The 22,680-nt window shown below is 33.1% G+C and overlaps 1 protein-coding gene across 1 annotated transcript in view; it reads right to left on the bottom strand.

The window, feature by feature from the left end:
* Positions 1 to 22,680, bottom strand: part of LOC134684418 (receptor-type tyrosine-protein phosphatase gamma-like) — a 110,951-nt gene that overhangs the window by 15,106 nt on the left and 73,165 nt on the right. Inside the window, exons 7-9 of the mRNA XM_063543702.1 lie at positions 11,649 to 11,878; positions 9,475 to 9,562; positions 5,515 to 5,591 (exon numbers count right to left, since the gene is read on the bottom strand). Of these exons, the coding sequence (XP_063399772.1) occupies positions 5,515 to 5,591; positions 9,475 to 9,562; positions 11,649 to 11,878 (395 nt within the window). The remainder of the gene's footprint in view (positions 1 to 5,514; positions 5,592 to 9,474; positions 9,563 to 11,648; positions 11,879 to 22,680) is intronic.

Here is a 22,680-nt window from a genome sequence, read left to right as displayed (position 1 = left end):
AAAAAATTAATGAGAAAAAAAATAAACATGAATTGTTGTAATGTATACAGAATGAAATGCTTTGGTTCCTATTGAGTGATGAAGCATTAACATCAAGGGTTAAAACGTTTACTTTTAATAATATATTTCTGCACCAAACTTAATAAAAGACTATTTTGCTCATCTGAGAGTACCGTTGATCCGAAAAGCAAAGTTTTTGTGTTAACTTAGACAGGAAGAACTGAAACAGATTCCAATAGCTCTTGTCTTAAATTAGTATATATAGGACAAGATAACAGGAAGTGAGAATTTGTTTCTACATCACCACAACGACAATTTGGAGAGGCTACTAAGTTACGAAGGAAAAGGTGAGAATTCAATGAGCTTGAATCCACTCTTAAGCGAGCAAGAAGAATTTGACCAAAACGATGTCCCATAAAATAATATGCTGGGATCTTACTATTTTTGAATAATGATAAAGATTCACATTTTCTTATGTTTAAGTTAAGAGTGTTCCATAGTTTTGTTGTTGCAGGGATGAAATATTCAGAATATAATAAAATGTGTTGACTTGTGAAATATTATTTCTCTTCCTTGTATTATGATCATGCCTACTGACTACTGAATCAGACAATAAGTCTCTTAAATACTCTGGAGTATTATTATTCAAAATTTTGTGATAATGAGTTAGTCTGTGATTGCGTCGTCTTTCAGATAATTTTTCCCATCGAGTTTCAACATATAAATTGTTTATACTGGTAAGTTTAGTACCCCCCCCCCCCCCCCCGTGACGATACGTGCTGCGTCAAACTGAATACTTTCAAGTTTAGCAATCAAATTCTGATTTTGAGAGTCCCAAACGACATCGGCATATTCAAGAATTGGGCGAACAAATGATATGTAAATTTTTTCAAGTCAAAATCTATCAAGATCATTTTCGTTTTTCTCATTATATTTATTCTTTTGTAAGATTTAGAAACTATATATATTCAATATGGTCATTCCAGGATCCGTTGTTAGAAAAAAAGACACCCAGATGTTTGTGTTTACTTACTGCTTGTAGCTCTTGGGTGTTCATATTTAATGGAGAATGAAAGGGTCTATTTTTTTTTTTGAAAATATCATACTTTCAGTTTTTTTGGCATTAAAACTAACAAGCCATTTTTTATACCAATATTATGACAAATCTTATCTAGATCGTCATTCAAATTTTAGCTGTTTCTGTCGGATTGTCAACCATAATATATAATGAAGTGTCATCTGCGAATAGCTTAATTTGAGCTTGAATGTCTTCTACAATATCGTTTATAAATATAAAAAAGGAGAGGGCCTAGTATGGACCCTTGTGGGACGCCTGCATTTACAGGTAACCATTCGGAACTTGAACCGTTAATAACCACCCGCTGGACTCTAATTATAAGATAATTTTCAAACCACCTTAGAAAAGAACCCGGTATGCCCGCTTGTTGAAGTTTAAATAGCAGTCCCTTATGCCAGACTCGTTCAAACGCTTTACTTATATCACAGAATACTACCCTTATTTCTTTACCGCTATCTAAAGCCCACCCAAAATCATTCGAAATGTTAATTAATTGATTAACAGCTGAATCCCCCCGTGTAAAACCCGACTGATTTTTCGTTAAAATATTATTGCGCATAAAGTGATTGTAAACATGTTTATACACATCGTTCCATACACTTTGATATTACACTCAACAAGGAAATAGCTCTATAGTTTTTAACGTCATTCGGTTTACTATTTTCATAAACTGGGGTAACATTTGCTCTTTTCCATTGATATGGGAAAAGTAGACGTACTTAACATGGTTAACGATAAGTTAAATAGCTTACATAGTGGATACTTTAAAACAGAAGATTCTTCTTTTAAGATCTTTTTACAATTTGGGACTTATGAGGTCTGGGCCAGAAGCTTTTGTGGGATTAACAATTTTCAATATATCTTCAACTTCAGTAACAGTAAGTTCTATATAACTAATGTCATCACTAACATTATGAAGTTCTTCAGGTAACACAGCGCTTAGGTCATCAATATTTGACTGGGAAGAAAAAAATCGATTAAATTCATTTGCCTTTTCGATTTCATCAAATATTAAGTTGTTATTAACCATTAATGGGGGTACACTTGCGTCGTTTGTTTTTAATCCGGATATTTGTTTAACCGTTTTCCACCAGTTAGTAGTGGACGGGTTACTGTTCATGATTTTTTTTAATTTAATTGTTGTTATATTCATCCTTCGATTTTCTTATTAAACTAGTAACTTCATTTCGTATTTTCTTAAATTTTGACTACTCCGATGGGTTATTATATTTTTTAGCCTTTCTGTGGATTCTATTTTTTACCTTATCTTTTTTTTAACATCATTTGTTAGCCATGGAGATTCATTTGCGAACAGTTATTATTTTATTTGGAATACATTTTTCAGCAGCTTCTATGATAGTTTTTGTTATTTCGGTTGTAAATTGTTCAACGTTACTTAAGTTAATTACGGAATTCCATTTTTTTTTTTCAGATAAAATGTTACGATATCTGTCATAGTCTCCTCGATCATATAGCCAAATTTTCCGCTTAAAAGTTTTTTGACGACATTTTGGAAAGTTCAAAAGACTGATTATAGGACAGTGAAAACGTATTTGGTCTAATAAAGGTGACCCGACTCTATAGTAATTTATTATGCGAGCATTATTTGTTATAAAAAGGTATAACAATGATGACGACGATTCAGTAAAATGAGTAGGTTCATCTATCATTTGAGTAAGACTAAATTGGCTTAATACCCCAGTCCCACTAGTCCACGATCGCACTACGATCTGTGAAAAAACTGTAAATTTTGATGATCGTAGTACGATCGTGTAGATCGCAGTAAGGTCGCATCACGGTCGTGGTGAGGTCTTCAAGATCGTGATGAGCGTGGCAAACTTTGAACATGTTCAAAACAACCGTGGTGCGGTCGTGGCGAAATTAGGTCGTAGTAGAAGCGTAGTGAGAGCGCACTAAGATTGTAGTAAGATCGCAAAGGTCGCTGTACCATCGTAGTGAGAGCGTAGCGAAAGCGTGATTCTATTCGGAGAAACTGCTCTACGATCTCATTGCGACGTTATTACGAACTCACTACGACCATCACGTTCTCACCGCGACCAAACTACGCTTCCACTACGCTTCCACTACGACTATACCACGCTGTTCACGTCCATAGTACGATTCTAGCACGTCCTTGCCGTCCTCACCACGCTCTTCTTTCGACCTGACTACGTTCATACTACGACCATTATTCTCATTGTCATTTTCCCATAAAATATATTAATTCTCTCCAGGTTTTGTTTGTATGTATGTAATTGGAACTTCTTGTCCATTTTCTTTAACGGCTCAACCATGGTTCTTGTTTTCATATAGATTAGACCGTTGGTTTTCCCGTTTGAAAGGTTTTACACACTAGTAATATTTGGGGCCTTTTATATCTTGCTGTTCGGTGTAAGCCAAGGCTCCGTGTCGAAGGCCGTATCTTGGCCTATAATTGTTACTTGGATTGAGAGTTGTCTCATTGGAACTCATACCACATCTTCTTATATCTATTGACACATCTGTTTCATATCTGATATCGTTCACTAAAATATCGTCATTTCAGCTTTATGGACCAGCAATAGGTTGTAATTTAGGTCGGATTGGTCGGTCCGACATCTCTACTTGATCAAGATTCGTTACTATGATATCAGAGCTCCAGCTGCCTCTACATCAACCCTGACACCACTCCGACTTGTTCTGATAGATTTTGATGGCATAACTGTATTTTTTTTCTCGAGAAATCTACGTATTAATCAGAAATAGAACTGAAGGAATGATACTGTATTGATATGGAACACGATGTTGGCGTTATTGCTGAGCGCGTAGTAAGATCGCGGTTTGAACGTAGTGTAATCGTGGTAAGAACGTGATATAATCGCAGTAGAAGTGTGGTAAGATCGTGTTGCAATCGGATAACTTGTGGTATGGTCGTAGTGAGAACGTGATGAGCGTAGAAAGATCTTGATAAGCTTAGTAAGGACGTAGAATAAGCGCGGTGAGAACGTGTTATAATCGTAGCGGGATCGTTGTAGAAGCATAATGAGGACGTAGTAGCATCGTGAAAGCAACGAAAATTTACATTTTCATGCCGCTCATACCGCTACCTCACCACGATCTGAATTTAATTTAGATCGCGGTGAGCGTGGTGCGATCGTGGTCTAGTGGGACTGGGGCTTAACAAAGGTGTAATTTTTGAAGACAACATTATCCCAAAGGTAGACAAAAATAAGACGTGCTTCAAATACATGGTTCGTCATATGTAGCATCCAACTACAAGCCAAATAGTTAAAAAGAACTAACCGAGCCCCTATTGCGACAAACTCAACAAAACAAAATGCATACAAATATGGATACTTCTTTCAATTGACGGTCATCCTTTTAAATTTAGTCATTCTTTATAAATTACGGTCATCCTTTTAAATTTAGTCATTCTTTATAAATTACGGTCATCCTTAACAATTTACGGTCATCTTTTAACCAATTACGGTCAGCCTTGTTATGAATCGCTAATCCTGTTACGGTCATCCTCGCGAATTTTTCAAATCCAAATTCCCGTTTTATACACGTTCCTCAGTAGAGATTTGTGACTTCCGTGTGAATCTTTTATATATTTACATCGTATCAAAGTATGCTTTGTAAAGAAAATGATGTAGAAACACCTTAACAGACAATAAAAATACTGCCCTAATTTTTCATCCGACATCTTGGGATGACCGTGAATGCAGTTACGGTCATCAGCTTTACCCCAGTGATATGTGGTATACGTAATCGTTTACTTTCTCCTAGAAATTACAATGAATGAAATTCCCCCATTTGTGTTCCAGACAATGCGTGGTTCGGTTTTGCTGTTTTTATGTGATGTCCTAGTTTGTTTTACGTGTTCATCTTTTTTCTGTGATAACATGTCGAAATGTAATATTGTATTGATTATTTGTGCATTTCTCTGTCCTGAATGTCCTTGTTTTTATTAGTAGTGTATTCCTGTCATGTAGTGTTGTTATATTAGTGTTATATTTAACATTGCAATTTAATTGCGAGGTTTTGCTAGCCATACACCAGGTTCAATCCACGAATTGTTGTCTTAAAATGTCTTGTACCAAGTTAGAAACATAAAATGGCAGTTGTGATCTTATAGTTCGTTTCTGTGTGTGTTGTGTTGTCGTTTGTGCTTTGCTTTACTTCAGTTTTTTTTATTGTTTCGTTGTTGTCATTTTATTGTTGATGTATTTCCTCGGTTTTAGTTTGTAACTCGGATTTGTTTTCTCTCATTGATTTATGTCTTTTGTACAACGGTATACTACTGTTGCCTTTTTTATAATAAAAAATAAATAAAACAAATTCTGTACGGGTAGACTTAAAAATCAATTCTGTGACGTCCTGAAAAACCTTACAGAAAACTGAATAGATGAAGTTAATTTACAGAATGACGAAATTGTAATATTAAATGGACTTACGTCAACTAAGTTTGCATTGATGTAATCTGTATGCGGTGATCCAGGTACAGGTTTCAAAATAACTCGAGTATGGTCATCTAAAAAAGACAATACATAGCTTTGTCGAGACATTTCACTACGAGTCTTCTAATAAAGACGATGCAGTATGAGGAACATCCATCCATATAGCAAAACAATGTAAAGTCATCATAGAGATAGTTGTAAATCTGTATGAATGTGTAAGAACAAGAGTGTATTAATATGTATGTCCATCCAATTTGATATAGCTTTGCCAACTCGAATATCTATGAAAACACAAACACTAAAATATATAAATCAATCTTTATCCAATACTATAAAACGGTGTGCAGTTAATGTCGAAAACAAGAAATGCATATCACTGGTATTAAAGAGATAATCGTAACTGAAATTACGATTATCCCAATATGGCGACGGTAGATATAGGTAAAATCTTTACACTCCTTTTTCTTAAATGTAGCATGTTTTTGTCAATAGTTACTCAGCTGCAAGCTTTATATATACCATTACATCATATTTGAATCGTAACGGTGCACTTGAATTGTCTAAGCGCTGTAAAAATAGCTGTTCGGGATGATAATCGTAACTCTATGGTATTTTTCTTCTTTGATAATCGTAATTTTCTTTGTCGGATAATAGTAATCGAAACATAATAAATGTGTCTTTCAGCATTTCAATGGTATTTTGTGTGTTAAAAATGAAAATGTCCAGTTCAACTATGACATTAACGCATATAAAAATAAATGAAGAACCTTACAGGTTAATATCTAGGATAAATTTACCTATATATCTCTATTTAATACTGACAACAATAAGCATATTAACCTTTTGATAAATACATGTACCTGTTGAAGATATGGAAAATGAAGCAGCTGTCGAATCATTTTCCTTATAATTCAATAACTTTAGCCGTCTATATTTTCCCCTTGGATTCACTTTTTTCTATTTTATACTGACATAATATATGATTTTAAAAATTAAATTCAAATGTTTTGATCAAATACCCATGTATTTAAGGCCGTTTTTTTAATAAGCAGTGTGGAGGTAGGATCTAGAATAGTTACCAGTTTATTGTTCCTATTGTTTATTGTTACTTTTGTTTATTGTTACTATTGTTTTTTGTTTTAGTAGCCCTACTTACAGTCTTACGAAGCATTTAAGGGACTGAAAAAATACCACAAATATGTATATTGATAAATTACATCAGAAGGCATAACATGTAGATCATCACAGTCGGAGCTGGTTTAATTACAAAGATTTTTATAAATTTTAAACAAATATTTTGTGCTTCAGAAAAAATGCATGACAATTAGGTAAGGCTACTTTTTGTTTTCATTTAATAGAAAAATACTTATTATATGGCAAGTATGCAAATATAAAAATGTTCCTTGTTTAGTACCTTCAATATTTTTCTCTATTATATTTTCCATGCATATGTTTGCAGCATACTTTTCATATACCGAGTATTTATGATTTTTTGAATTAGTTTGTTTCTAATATTGCGGAATATGCGTTATTTTATTCTCCACTTTGCAGTCATTCTTTGAATAAGTATTTCTTGTAAGAAAATTTAAAGCCACATTAATTTTATTTCTAGATTTTCGGGTTTTTGGCCAAACTATAACACAAAATCATGTTTGTCAATAAACTCGACGTTACTTAATTTCATATTACACAAATAATCCCAATCTTTCTCCAGTCTTATATAGCATTAAATGCTTTTTAAGGATGTCATATAATTATAATTCAAAATTAAATTTGTGTTGTTTAGAGTTATTTTCTGAGATATCAGAATTTCAGTAAGTCATGAAGTAGCTAATATAAAAAAGAAGATGTGGTATGCTTGCCAATGAGACAACTTTCCACAAGAGACCAACATGACTCAGAAATTAACAAATATAGGTCACCGTATGGTCTTCAACAATGAGCAAAGCTCATACCGCATAGTCAGCTATAAAAGGATCCGAAATGACAATGTAAAACACTTTTCAAAATTATCCCTTGTTCTTCATAACTTTTGTGATAAATATCATCCATGAAAAATGAAGTGACATGAAAACTATTGCCATAATTTCTCGTCAAACTGTTTTTGACGAATACTAAATGTCTTTCCTACTTCGTTATGGCATAATAGGTTATGTTCTAGAATTAAATCAGAAGTGGCTTCCCGGGGCAGAAATAGCACATATAGCATTACTATATTTACTATTTACTTCACGATAAATAAATTTTTGTTTACTGTCTTAATCAGAAATCTGATGTAAGAAGACACATGCGTGCCGTCTGACAATTATTGTCATGTATCATTATTTCAATCGCTCATTCACATATTTTGTGGCATACTTAGTTTTTGGAAATTTCTGTATTTTAACATAATTCGTGTTTACCCCATTTCAAAATTTCTTGAAGCTTGTTCACCCTTTCAATTTTAATTCAATGATATACTAGTATGTAGAATTCATAAGAACTATTAATATTATATGCATAAAAAGAAATGTCATAAGATGTTGGAACGTTTCGTAAATAATTCATCGCCATAATTTCATAATATGCTATCAGATATACGTTTTTAGTGTCAATATCAATAAAACACTTTCAAGTTACGATTATCTTTTTTTTTTTAAATATCATAATTTCGATAACCTTTTTCCGAGTAAAGGTTATCACCCTGAATTTTTCAACGGCAATTTTCAAAGCGCTTAGATAAGTGCACCGTTACGATTCAAATATGATGTAATGGTATAGATAAACCTTGCAGCTGAGTAAGTATTTACAAAAACAAGCTACATTTAAGAAAAATGAGTGTATAGATTTTACCAAAATCTACCGTCGCCATATTGGGATAATCGTAATTTCAGTTACGATTATCTCTTTAATACCAGTGATATACCAATTGTTTAAAAGTGGTTCAAAATAAATATTGTTCGGGATATAGAACGCATTACTTTGGGTGATCGACGTTATTTAACTTGAAGGCTAGGGAAAATGCTATGTGCATCTTTTCTAAAATGCTGCATTAGTTGGCATTATACTTAACTAACATTTATCTTTCTATTCATACCGGTAAACTGCATAATCAGTGTGTTGCCTTTATTAAATTTTGAAATGCAAGTGTTGAAAAAATTACCTCCAGGTGTTTGAATAAACGAGCAGAAAGATGATGAACCAGAGTTATGTTAAAGAACGTCTCGTTCTTCTTTCCTAACAATATTCATCGAAAGATACTAACACAGTGTTGATATATATCCCGTATCAACTTCCATAATATTACACGATGTTCTTCAAATATTGATTGTAGGTACTAACGTTGTATATCGTCTTAATTTCGGGTTTTAAAAATAGTTCTATCATTTAATTGTTTTTTGTAAATTATTACTTTTATTGTTCAATTTATTTCTGATAATACTCATTTGACTTGACACGTCACTGATACATCCCGTAAACATGGTTTTGGGGTATGGTTATGATTTGTATTCTTGCCTTTCTTTTTTGTCCATATGTTTGTTTGTTTTTACAATGAATAAGATTATAACACAATGTTGAATGTTGAACCCCTATTTTGACTGTTTTGTTTGTTCATACATTGTCTATATATTGGAATTTAATGAGACTGTCATACAAAGTTTATCCAGCAAGAAATCATTTGATGTGTTAATGCTTTTGATTTTGCCATTGTATAAAGGACTCCTTTTTGAAGTCCAAATCACAATAGATCAAAATAATGCACTGATTGTTTAAATATCAATTTTTCCAATGAATATATTATATTGAACCTCGAGATAAAAGTTCCGCATTCCATTTAATTATACTGTATAATCTGAAAGCAGTTTGAAAAATGTGATGTGTTTCTATTTTCACAGACAATATTTCTATGTTCGGACAATATACAATACACGTATATCTAAACATAATTGGTATGCAGTATGTGCAAACTTAACATACAGGGGAACGTTGTTTTAAATCTGTTCCTTGGCATGTTCTCTTTCTTTTGTGCTATAGTGGTCGGATGCTGTGGACCGTAAGGGATAGACTGGAAAGAGAAACAAATGTATCAAGATCAAAATACATCCCGTGATTATTAATTAATAGTTCTGCCTTATTAAAGGCGAAATGCACTGACGATCTGATCTCAATTGAATCATTCTGTGTATGCTCCTCATTGTTTTATTTTGTCGCAAGGGGATACATAGTCATACATAATGACATTGGGAGTAAACTTTAAAAGGATTTATATGAAATTAATATAACATTTTAATGAAGTGTTCACCTCTCACTCACGATCTGTATTAAACATTTGTAAAACTTTACTTTAAGTATTTACATTGAAACACTGAAGCTTTTTATTATATTTTGTATAAAATATTGTAAACATCACGTTAAATAATTTCTTGCGTCCGAAGCGTTTTCTGAATTTATTTCCCAGGAACGCTCAAATAAAGGCAACAGAAGTATACCGCTGTTCAAAATTGATAAATTTAAATCCGGGTCACAAACTTAAACTGAGGGAAACGTATCAATTATAAGAGAACTACGACACAACAGAGACACAACAGCGAAGTTAAACACACATAGAAACGAAGTTTATGTAACAATGGTCATTTTCTTGACTTGGTATAGGGCAAATAATGGTGGGTTGAACCTGATTTTGTGGCATGCCAAACTTCCCGCTTTGGAATGGCAGTGTTAATTTTAACATTTCAATGACAACATTATACGACAGTTTTACAATAAATAAACAGATAACTGAAAGAAAATATAGGACAGAGAAACAAACGAATAATAGCCATCAAGAGGTCACAGGTTAAACAATATTTTTATACGCCAGACGCGTGCTACGTCCACACAAAACTATGCTCAGCTGTAAAAAGTTTGAATGCCATAACAACTACAAAGTTGAAGATCGCCGAGGACCAAAAGTTCCAACAAGTTGTGAGGCCAGGGGTATCCGCCTGGGACAAAAACATCATTATTATCAAGATTAATACAAAGTTTGGCAAACAGTAAATTAAAAAAAAATTACTATATATTACATATGCATGATTAAACTGAAGTGATAACTAGCTATAGAATAAAAAGGAAGACATCACAAAATCACAGCCCTGTCAGCCATAGTCAATGCAACGCCAAAAGATACGTCAGATTTAAATTTCTAAAACGTATTCCAAAAATAAAGAAAGAATTTGGATGAAATTCTAAATTAGATTTGTATGACTTATCTAAGCTATTATCAATAACAGCGAAAATTACAATACTAATTAATATTTAATTGTAGTAATTAGATAATTAATTGTATTATATAGCTTTGTGGGTGTTTCTTCTGATCAAACTAATCCAAATACAAAGTGTACATTTCGTCGATCTAAAATTAAATCTACCAAATAATTAAACATGGGAAATCCGAAAATGTATAAGTACCGTAACCGTTAAGAGCTATATATAAAAAAAAATATCTAAAATAAATAGCCAAATTCATCTAAAGCCAATTTTGCCTGAGGGAGTTGAAACCTAATTTCTTAATAATTTAGAAATTTATAAATGAACAATTTTAGTAAAGATTGTTAAATCATGTCAGTACCGAAATACTAACTACTGAGTTGATGATAACCTCGGGGAACTGATAGTCCACCAGCAGAAGTATATCGACCAAGTGATGTAAAAAATTGAAACAACACGTTCAATATTTGTTTGCGTCCGAAGCGCTTTTCTGGTAAACCTTCATCAGGAACGCTCGAAGACAAACATTTAAAATCCGAAGATGTATAAGTACCGAAACCGTTTAAGAGCTATATGTAAAAAATACATAAAATAAATAGCCTAATTCATATAAAGCCAACTTTGTCTGAGGGAGTTGAAACAGTAATTTCTTAATAATCAATTTATTTATAAACGGACAATTCTAGTAAAGATAGTTAAAGCAGGTCAGTACCGAAATACTGACTACTGAGCTAATGACTGATAATTCACCAGCAGAGGTATCGACAAAGTGTTGTAAAATAATGAAAAAAACACGTTTAATATCGTTTTGCGTCCAAAGCGCTTTTCTAGATTTATTTCATCAGTAATGTTCAAAGCCAAACATATAAAGTTTACTTCAATTGACATCCACTAAAAGTTACCTTGTACTCGGAATGAAGGCCTTCGTTTACTTGTTTTCTTTTAATATAGTCCTTCAAGTCTTCAATTTTAATTGTAGTCAATATATCAGCATTGTTATAATATGTGTTGCCTTCATCTTTAATGGTGTCTTTTGTTGATAATCTTGAAGGGATTACATCATCTGTGTCAGAGGAAGATTGACGACTGGCTCTAGCAATATTAATATACATTCCCTCTTGGCGGTCTCCACCTTAAAACATTTATTCTACATTTTTAATTGTCGTGGTACATTTAATTCGAAGATATTAAAGGTTTTGAAGTAGTCTGTGACTATAAGTTCTTAGTCTTTCCCGCCGTATCATTATGTTAAAAATGTACTCTACAACGTTATTAGATTAAGATTAAGAATAAAAGTATTAGATACATAACGTATGAAGTTGCTGTTATTATTCTGAAAGCCAGTTTTTGTACTGGCACGAGCAACATGAGGAAGCTGTATTTAAACTAGAGGCTCTAAAGAGCCTGTCGCTCACCTTGGTCTATGTGAATATTAAACATGTTAAACAAAGGAAGCAGATGGGTTCATGACATGTTTTGGTGATGTTGATGTGTTTGTAAATCTTACTTTACTTAATGTTCTTGCTGCTTACAATTATTTCTTTCTATAATGAACTTGGCCCAGTAGTTTCAGTGGAAAATGTTAGTAAACATTTACAAATTTTATGAAAATTATTGAAAATTGACTATTAAGAGCAATAACTCTTTTAGTCATTTCAGTCAATTTGACTTATTTGTTAATCTAACTTTTCTGAAATTATCAATTCAGGGGCGGCAACCCAACAACAGGTTGTCCGATTCATCTGAAAATGTTAGGGCAGATAGATCTTGACCTGATAAACAATTTTACTCTCTGTCAGATTTGCTCTAAATGCTTTGGTTTTTGAGGTATAAACCAAAAACTGCATTTTACTCCTACGTTTTATTTTTAGTCATGGCGGCCATCTGGAATGGATGGTCGGGTCACCGGACACATTTTTTTAAAACAAGATACCCCAATGATGATTGTGGCCAAGTTTGGATTAATTTAGCCAAGTAGTCTTCAGGAGAAGATGTTTGTAAAAGATTACTAAGATTTACGAAAAATGGTTAACAATTGACTATAAAGGGCAATAACTCCTATAGGGGTCAACTGACCATTTCGGTCATGCGAACTTATTTGTAAAACTTAGTTTGCTGAACATTTTTGCTGTTTACAGTTTATCTCCATCTATAATAATATTCAAGATAATAACCAAAATCAGCAAAATTTCCTTAAAATTACCAATTCAGGAGCAGCAACCCAACAACGGGTTGTCTGATTCATCTGAAAAAAGTAAAAACACAAAAATACCGAACTCCGAGGAAAATTCAAAAAGGAAAATCAAAAATCAAAAGGCAAAATCAAAAGTCCAAACACATCAAACGAATGGGTAACAACTGTCATATTCCTGACTTGGTACAGGCATTTTCTAATGTAGAAAATGGTGGATTGAACCTGGTTTTATAGCTAGCTAAACCTCTCACTTATATGACAGTCGCATGAAATTCCATTAAATTGTCAACGATGCATGAACAAAACAAACATACTCAAAGAGTAAAAATGTCAAAAATAGGGGTACAACAGTCAATATTGTGTTATCATCTTAATATCTCTACATAAACAACAAATGTAACAAAGAAGCACAAAAAGGCATACATTAATTTAACATTCTCATTTTGCTTTTCTTATACGGCTGAATTTATCTATGTAAAGTCTACCCATAATGATAGAAGGTTTCATTACTGGTTTAAAAATGCGCGTATGAAATTCGCACAGGTAGACATAAAAATAATTTTGTCGTATGACGGCATACATAAATGAAGACTTACGTAAAGTTTATATAACAAAAACAGACTTAACAGTAAAAGTAATAATAATAAATAAAATAATGGTGTGCTTTAAAGTATGACGGGATACATAAGTACAGTTTCACGTCAAATACGCTGAATTTATCTATGTAAAGTCTACCCATAAATGATAGAAGGTTTTCATTACTGGTGTAACATAGCGCGTTTGAAATTCGTACAGGTAGACATAAAAATAATTTTGTCGTATGTCGGCATACATAAATACAGACTCACGTAAAGTAGATGTACCAAAACCCAGACTTAACAGTAAAAGTAGTAATAATAAATAAAATAATGGTGTGGTTCAAAGTATGACGGGATACATAAGTACAGTTTCACGTCAAATGTATATCATGAGAAACAGACTAAATGAAAAAGTGGTATTATTGAATAAAATAGTTTTGTCATTCATAGTATTCAAGATCCTTAAGTAAAAGTAATATCAATCAATGAAATAATTTTGCCGTTCAAAGTATGTGGTTTTACATAACCACTGAGTCACTTCAAATGATTATCTAAAAAAGACTTATAAAAGAATTCTATAATACGTAATTAAGATGATAACAAACGTCAGTACGCAAAATCTACCCTTCAAGACCATCTTGTATTATTTGTGAAGTTGATACGGAATATTTATCAACAAGTTCTGGGTATCTTCCGATGAACTTTTTTAGAAAAAGGACGAGACGTTCTTTGACATACCCCTGGTTCATCAACTTTCTGCTCAGACACTGGTGACGTTTTACAAAGTCTGAATAGGAGCTGCAAGCTCTTGAATACCTAATAAGTTGGGAAATGTATATTCCATATGCAGGTGAAGTTGGTATATTACTACTAAGGTGGGGGAAATTGATAATTTCAAAATTAAAATCGTCTCGTTTGTCATAGATTCTGGTACTGAGATGACTGTGTATGTCAAATTCGAGGTATAAGTCTAAAAATGAGGCGGAGGAAGCCGTGTCTGTGGTCTCTTTAATTTCTAGTTCTGGTGGGTATATTAATGGAATCCAATCAGAAAAGTTCGGATTGTTAATGGAAAGAACATCATCAATATATCTGAAAGTGAAATTAAACAACCTGGCTTCTTTGATCTTCTTGTTTTTGACAAGTGTCTGAAGGAACTCCGATTCATATGAAAATAAGAAAATGGTAGATAGATCTTCTTGACCTGATAAACAATATTACCCCCCTGTCAGATTTGCTCTAAATGCTTTGGTTTTTGAGTTATAAGCAAAAAACTGCATTTTACCCCTATGTTCTATTTTTAGCAATGGCGGCCATCTTGGTTGGTTGACCCGGTCATTGGACACTTTTAAAAAAAAAATACCCTAATAAAGCTTGTGGCCAAGTTTGGTTAAATTTGGCCCAGTAGTTTCAGGGGAGAAGATTTTTGTAAAAGTTAACAACTACGACGGACGACGACGGACGCAAAGTGATGGGAAGAGCTCACTTGGCCCTTCGGGCCAGGTGAGCTTAACAGAGTTAGTTATCCCATCGGTACAATTAAGTTTGGTTTTGTTAAGATCGTATTGTTCTGAATTTAGTTGTCTAGTTAAAGCTCGAGACTTATTGTTTGTTATTATGTCGTTGATATTTGTATCATAATTTTGTCTTTTTTTATTGGACATGTTTTTCAAATGGTACTTTGGTACTCAGAACTCTTAGTTTTTTAGTGAAAATATCTGTCTGAATTCAGCACCCTGATATTCTGGACCGTTTTGTACGAAATTGAAATAAAATATATATAACCCATACCACATTAATGGCATGCCAATCAGTGTCATATGTGACTAGATTTAAACATGACGTCCGAAACTGTGAATCGAAACTAGGAATTTTTGCCTCACAAACATATTGCAATGTAACTGCAATGACTGGATGTCGGTACCGATAGTACATGACACAACTACATTTACGATTACATGTTTTATATGATCATATACCATCATTCCAAATCTTTCTGAAATTAATTTGGTAACGCTTTGAGTACACACCCGTGGTAAAATATTAATGTATTGCCAGAGCTTTTCCAGTCTTTCTCCCACGTCATATGTTTTTTTTTATGAATGAGGTTCCCGACGTCATAGAACAATGACATAAGAATATTAGCATTTTACAGGAAAGTACACGCTTGTGAAACTGAAAATCACCACAATAAGGAAACGTAAATAAACAATGCTAAAAGTGAAATAAGCCAATTTGCTTGTAAACATATAAGTACATTATTATTTAAATTCATCCCAAACTATCCAAATGCGTTATTGTAAATAGTTTAAGCATGACAATTATTCAGTTTGCTCCGTTCTTTTACGCCAATTTAAAAGTTAATTTGTCAATAGGAACGGAAATGTTTGCCTCTACCTAGAGCGCTTTGATGATCCAAAAGAATTGCCGTTTTGGTCCTATTAGAATCGAAATAATTCTTTGGGGCTTGAATATATCGTGATTTTACCACGGGTTGTCCCTTTCTGTCGATAATTTACCCCCGATATCACTCAGGGTAAAATACTTGTCATAAAGGGCCAACCCGTGGTGAAATCACGATATATTGAAACCCCCATGAATTGTTTCTTAGTTTTATAAACAAATATAATTAATTAGTTCATTAGAACAAACCAGATTACAGGAAATGTGTGTGTATTGCACCCACGCATCAAATATCATACGTCAATATGAAAAGTTAACATTTACTTTACACAAGTCTGCCAATATCAAAAATGCGTCTCAAATTGAGGAACACAAAAATTTTGCGTCACCAAAAATTATCTGTGTAGTGATATTTGACATTTTTCTAATTTTAACAAATGACTGAGCTTAACTATGTATGCTAGTTCAGAAGAGGGACGAAAGATACCAAAGTGACAGTCAAACTCATAAATCGAAATAAACTGACAACGCCAAAGCTAAAAATACAAACGGCAAACAGACAAGTAAAAGTACACATGGCACAACATAGAAAACTGAAGAATAAACAACACGAACCCCACCAAAAACAAGGGATAATCTCAGCTGCTCCGGAAGGGTAAGCAGATCCTGCTCCTCATGTGGAAAGAAGATGATAATGGAATATACAAAGAACTAAATCTTTAAGGAACTCATTGTGTGAAAAAAGTATTATTTTAATCTCGAGGAGCCGCATCACGAAAGGGTTTTCGGGGTGTTCTAATTTAAGGAAAATGAATCTCACTTCGTACCTTGCAAATTTAATCACACATGTAAAAATGTCTCAGCTTCGAAAAGAGCATCATACATGGAAAAAAGTAAAAACACAAAAATACTGAACTCCGAGGAAAATTCAAAAAGGAAAATCCAAAATCAAAAGACAAAATCAAAAGTCCAAACACATCAAACGAATGGATAACAACTGTCATACTCCTGACTTGATACAGGCATTTTCTAATGTAGAAAATGGTGGATTGAACCTCGTTTTATAGCTAGCTAAACCTCTCACTTGAATGACAGTCGCATCAAATTCCATTACATTGTCAACGATGTATGAACAAAACAAACATACTCAAAGAGTAAAAATGTCAAAAATAGGGGTACAGGAAGTTTACGATATGCGCAGATGAATTGCGGTAAGGGCTACCGTTACCTTTACCTGAAATTAATTACGCCTCTGTACGCATATGACTTTAGAAATAAGTAAAATCGTCTTTTTTTGTACATGTTTGATAAATTGGAAATTGCAAGCATGTTGAAATTATGTTAATTATAAAATAGAAAATAAAAATCCAGTTAAGAGCACATCATCTATGAGAGCTCCATCAACTCCATCAACTTCAACAATAGCATGTGGTGCGACAGGATAAGATGCATACACCGACCTCCATGTAAACGCACATTCAGTCAACACACAGATCAGACGACATTTCATGTATATAAAGACATAAGACCGAGAATATATATCATAAACATACATGCTATACATCAAAGATCAAATGTCCGCAAAGACGATATTCTGTACTTTACAACCATCGAAACTAGCAAGTTTTGCCTCACAAACATATGACAATGTTACTGCAATGGCTAGATGTCGGTACCGATAGTACATGACACAACTACATTTACGATGTTACATATGAGCATGTACCATCATTCCAAATCTCTGTCAAATTAATTTGGTAAAAAAAGAAGATAATGGGGAAAAAGATATCAAAGACTAAAATGTGAATATTGACAACAACAGTACGTTTGGTAAATATAGATTCTCTTACTTCATCGAGTGTGATACGATGTTAATCCATTCGAGACAGTTAAATTTGAAAAGTCTCGCCGCTCCTTTTAAATATTTAGAATTTAACTGTCGAGAGTGGATAAATGTTATATTGCACGACATTTATTGATGGAATCTGTTATTAATGATTTTTAGACAAAATACAAATAGTCCATTACTGTTTTTTTTCAAATGTTATACACACCAATGTTTTCGTTATTCATGACGTCATCAGGCGTGGTCACCTTTTTACGTTCCAATATAAATTTCAGAGAAAGCAGAAATATTTGACGTCATATTCGAATTTCAACCATTAAAGCACTGATATCAAACGAACCATACAATGATTAAATAACTAGAGGCTCTAAAGAGCCTGTGTCGCTCACCTTGGTCTATGTTAATATTAAACATTGTACACAGATGGATTCATGACAAAATTGTGTTTTGGTGATGGTGATGTGTTTGTAGATCTTACTTTACTAAACATTTTTGCTGCTTACAATTATCTCTATCTATAACAGTACTTTCTGTGGAAAATATTAGTGAAAATCTACAAATTTTGTGAAAATTATTAAAAATTTTCTATGAAGGGCAATAACTCCTTAGGGGGTCAATTGACTATTTTGGTTATGTTGACTTATTTTCAGTTCTTACTTTGCTGAACATTATTGCTGTTTACAGTTTATCACTATCTATACTAATATTCAAGATAATAACAAAAAAAACAGCAAAATTTCCTCAAAATTACCAATTCAGGGGCAGCAGCCTAACAACCGATGATCCAATTCATCTGTAAATTACAGGGCAGATAGATCTTGACCTGATCAACAATTTTACGTCGTGTCAGATTTACTCTTAATGCTTTGGTTTTTGAGTTATAAGCCAAAAACTGCATTTTACCCCTATGTTATATTTTTAGACGTGGCGGGCATCTTGGTTGGTTGACCGGGTCATCGGACACAATTTTCAAACTAGATACCCCAATGATGATTGTGGCCAAGTTTCAATTAATTTGGCCGAGTAGTTTCAGAGGAGAAGATTTTTCTAAAAGATTACTAAGATTTACGAAAAATGGTTAAAAATTGGCTATAAAGGGCAATAACTCCTAAAGTGGTCAACTGACCATTTCGGTAGTGTTGACTTATTTGTAGATCTTACTTTGCTGAACATTATTGCTGTTTACAGTTTCTCTCTATCTAAAATAATATTCAAGATAATAACCAAAAACAACAAAATTTCCTTAAAATTACCAATTCAGGGGCAGCAACCTAACAACGGAATGTCAGATTCATCTAAAAATTTCAGGGCAGATAGATCTTAACCTGATAAACAATTTTATCCCACGTCAGATTTGCTCTAAATGCTTTGGTTTTTGAGTTATAAGCCAAAAACTGCATTTTACCCCTATGTTCTATGTTTAGCCATGGCGGCCATCTTGGTTGGTTTGCGGGGTCACCAGACACAATTTTTGAACTAGACACCCCAATGATGATTGTGGCAAAGTTTGGTTAAATTTGGCTCAGTAGTTTCAGAGGAGAAGATTTTTGTAAAAGTTAACGCCGGACGCAGGACGACGACGACGGACGACGGACGACGGACGCAGGACGCCAAGTGATGAGAAAAGCTCACTTGGCCCTTTGGGCCAGGTGAGCTAAAAATAATAAGGTCAGGAAATTGATAAATCGAGTAATTTTTCTCTTATTCTTTGACAATTTAAACCCTTCTGCAAAAAAAAATCAACGTGTGGTTGGCGGTGATCTCAGAAGATGATTTGATGAGAATTAAACCATAACCTTAATTAGCTAAATGAATGAATCAAGCTGTGCAACAGATGTTTATGAAATTGACAATTTTGTGAACTTTGGAAGGCTCTGGAAGGTTTTTTTTGTTTAACACAAAATATTTTTTTTTTTTTTATTCATTAGGGAAAAAGATTCTTACATATTGTTCGTGGATTATCGGATTTATCCAATCTCGATAGTAAAGTTATATTTTTTAATCATCTCGATTGAATAAATCCAATAATTCACTGGTATCAATGTAAGAATATTTTAAAGGACCAATTGCTACAGAATCACGGCGATCCGAAACTACCGCGGAATCATCCAACAATTTAAACAAAATTATTCGGTTTGTCACAACTTATAATCCGCGAGATTATGACATATTTAGTTTCATGCGACAAATTGAAACAAATTTACACAAACGTGAAAGAATGGACAAAGTTTTACAGAAAAAGAAGATTATCAACAGCAAAAGACAGTCAAAAAGTCTGAAACGATATTTAACATCTTCGAAATTTGACTTCAATGAAACTGTGCCAATTGTAAAAAAATGTACCGATAAACGATGTATGACTTGTCCAAATTTAATAGAAGAAAGTTCAATTTATTTCAAAAATGGAAAGCATTTTACTGTTAAGCAAAATATGTCTTGTAAAAGTTCAAACGTCATCTATTCTCTCATATGTTCAAATTGTGAGGAATTCTATGTTGGAGAGACAAAACATGAACTGCGGACTAGAATGACTTTACATAGACAGCAAACCAACCATGAAGATTTAACACTCATCAGGGCAAACGACCATTTCCATCGTTGTTCTAATGGACGATTTAAAATATTTCTATTGTATATGGTCAATCGTCAAAATGATTTTCTCTGGAGGAAGAAGGAAGAATTATTCATAAACATTCTCAACCCGGGATTAAATGATAAATGATATTCTAATTTTAACATAACATTTTAAAATCTTAAAATGACATTATGACATTAGTAGTCTCCCTTGTATTTGTGAACGTCATACTATTGTTAACGTCAATCAATTGTTTTATTTATATACAAGTCACATTACCTGAAGATCTGCGGAAGCAGTGAAAGTACTAGTAAAAAAGTGATGCATTGAAACCGTTATAATTATCTTTTAATAATTTTCTTATATATATAGTCAAATGCGTTTTGTTAAAATATACTTTTTCACTTTTTTGGTCTTTTGGAAAATGTTGTTTGTGCTGTTTTTAGACCCTTCTACAACGAAATTTGTTTGACATGCACACGTATAAAAATTGCGGTTTTTATCCAACGCAATCATAGGTTTGAACGTAGTTTTCAATTTAGACTCGTATATATATAAATATATGTATACATAAATAGAGCTTTCGCTGGCCGTGTGTTACCTTTCCTCGTCACCTTTCCTCGTCAGTTTTAATCTATATATATATATATAGATTAAAACTGACGGAAAGGTAACACACGGCCAGCGAAAGCTCTATTTATGTAGACCCCAGGTGGTCTTGTGGTCTAGCGGGACGGCTGCAGTGCAGGCGATTTTGTGTCACGATATCACAATAGCATGGTTTCGAATCCCGGCGAGGGAAAAACCAAAAAATTTGCGAAAGCAAATTAACAGACCTAACATTGTAGGGTTGATGTATAGACGAGTTGAATATATATATATATATATTCATTACTTTAAAAAAATATGTGTATAACAAGAATTTTTTGGCTTTAAATTATCCTGCATACATCTAGATTTTCGATACAGGATTCTGTAATTACACAATAGTGTAAAAGACCTTTGTTAAATATGCTGCACATTTACAGGAAGAAATATACGTGAACTAATGTAAACAACAAGAATTTAATACACATACCGTGTCGTAATGATACATTTCTATCTACAATCTGAAGTGCTTGGTTTTCTCCTGTCACTCTATCATCCAGAGGCTTTCGTCTTTTTCTATTTTGTGATACAAAGATAAAGAGAGTAAAACAAAAAGTTACTATTTTTTTTCAATCCTGATATCTATGATGAGCTAGTTTAAATGAATACTAGAACACACCCGCGAAATCGCGGACATTTAGAGCGTGGTTGAAAGTATGTAAAGTGTTGTAGGAAGAATTTTGTAAAAGATTTACTGACTTGTGAATTTCAGGAAAAGTATCAGAAGTAATAGGTACTTTGGGATAAGATAATGTTTTTTTTAACCCTTCTTTTTTATTTCCAAAATTCCAATTTTTGTGTTTTCTATTAATTTCATTATGAACATACATGTAGTATATTATGAACATGTCATTCAGTGGTTGTCGTTTGTTTATGTGTTTTATATTTGTTTTCGTTCATTTTTTGTAAATAAATAAGGCTGTTAGTATTTTCATTTGAATTGTTTTACATTGTCATTTCGGGGCCTTTTATATCAGACTATGCAGTATCGGCTTTGTACATTGTTGAAGACCGTAAGGTGACTTTTAAATGTTAATTTCGGTGTCATTTTGGTCTCGTGCGGAGTGCTGCCTCATTGGCATTCATACCTGATCTTCTTTTTTTTTGTAAAAAACTTAATGACTGGAGAATTTCAGAAAAGGTATCAAAAGTCATAGGTAATTTAGGACAGATAATTGTTTTTCTAGCCCGGCTCTTCCTTTTTCCACAAAAAAAATCCTTTTTTTTGTTAATTCTCTATTAATTTTAATGACACATTGATAATTTTAGCGCTTATCTGTATATATGAACATACAGCCGTGTTGAAGGCCGTACTTTAACCTATAATGGTTTACTTTTTAAATTGTTATTTGGATGGAGAGTTGTCTCATTGGCACTCACACCACATCTTCCTATATCTATTCATAAAAAGGGGGTGATCGCACGGGTAGGTATTTTCTTTTAAATTCAATTTTCAGTTTAATAATCGATCCACGGCGGTCATTGATACATTATACAGACACACTCTATTTAATAAACTCTGTGACCGCCGTGGATAGTAAACTTGAAAATGGTATCAGACAGAAAATACTCTTTAAATATTCCTAGTATATGTGTTTGTTTCAAAGTATACAATAAACGCAAGCCGGAGGTCTAATCTGAATTAAAATTTCGTCCAATGACGGATATCAGACAGAAAATACACTTTATT

The sequence above is a fragment of the Mytilus trossulus genome, chromosome 9 (genome assembly GCF_036588685.1).
Source record: "Mytilus trossulus isolate FHL-02 chromosome 9, PNRI_Mtr1.1.1.hap1, whole genome shotgun sequence".
Lineage (NCBI taxonomy): Eukaryota > Metazoa > Mollusca > Bivalvia > Mytilida > Mytilidae > Mytilus > Mytilus trossulus.
Note: the sequence above shows the minus strand (reverse complement) of the source record. Positions and strands in the feature narration are given on the sequence as shown.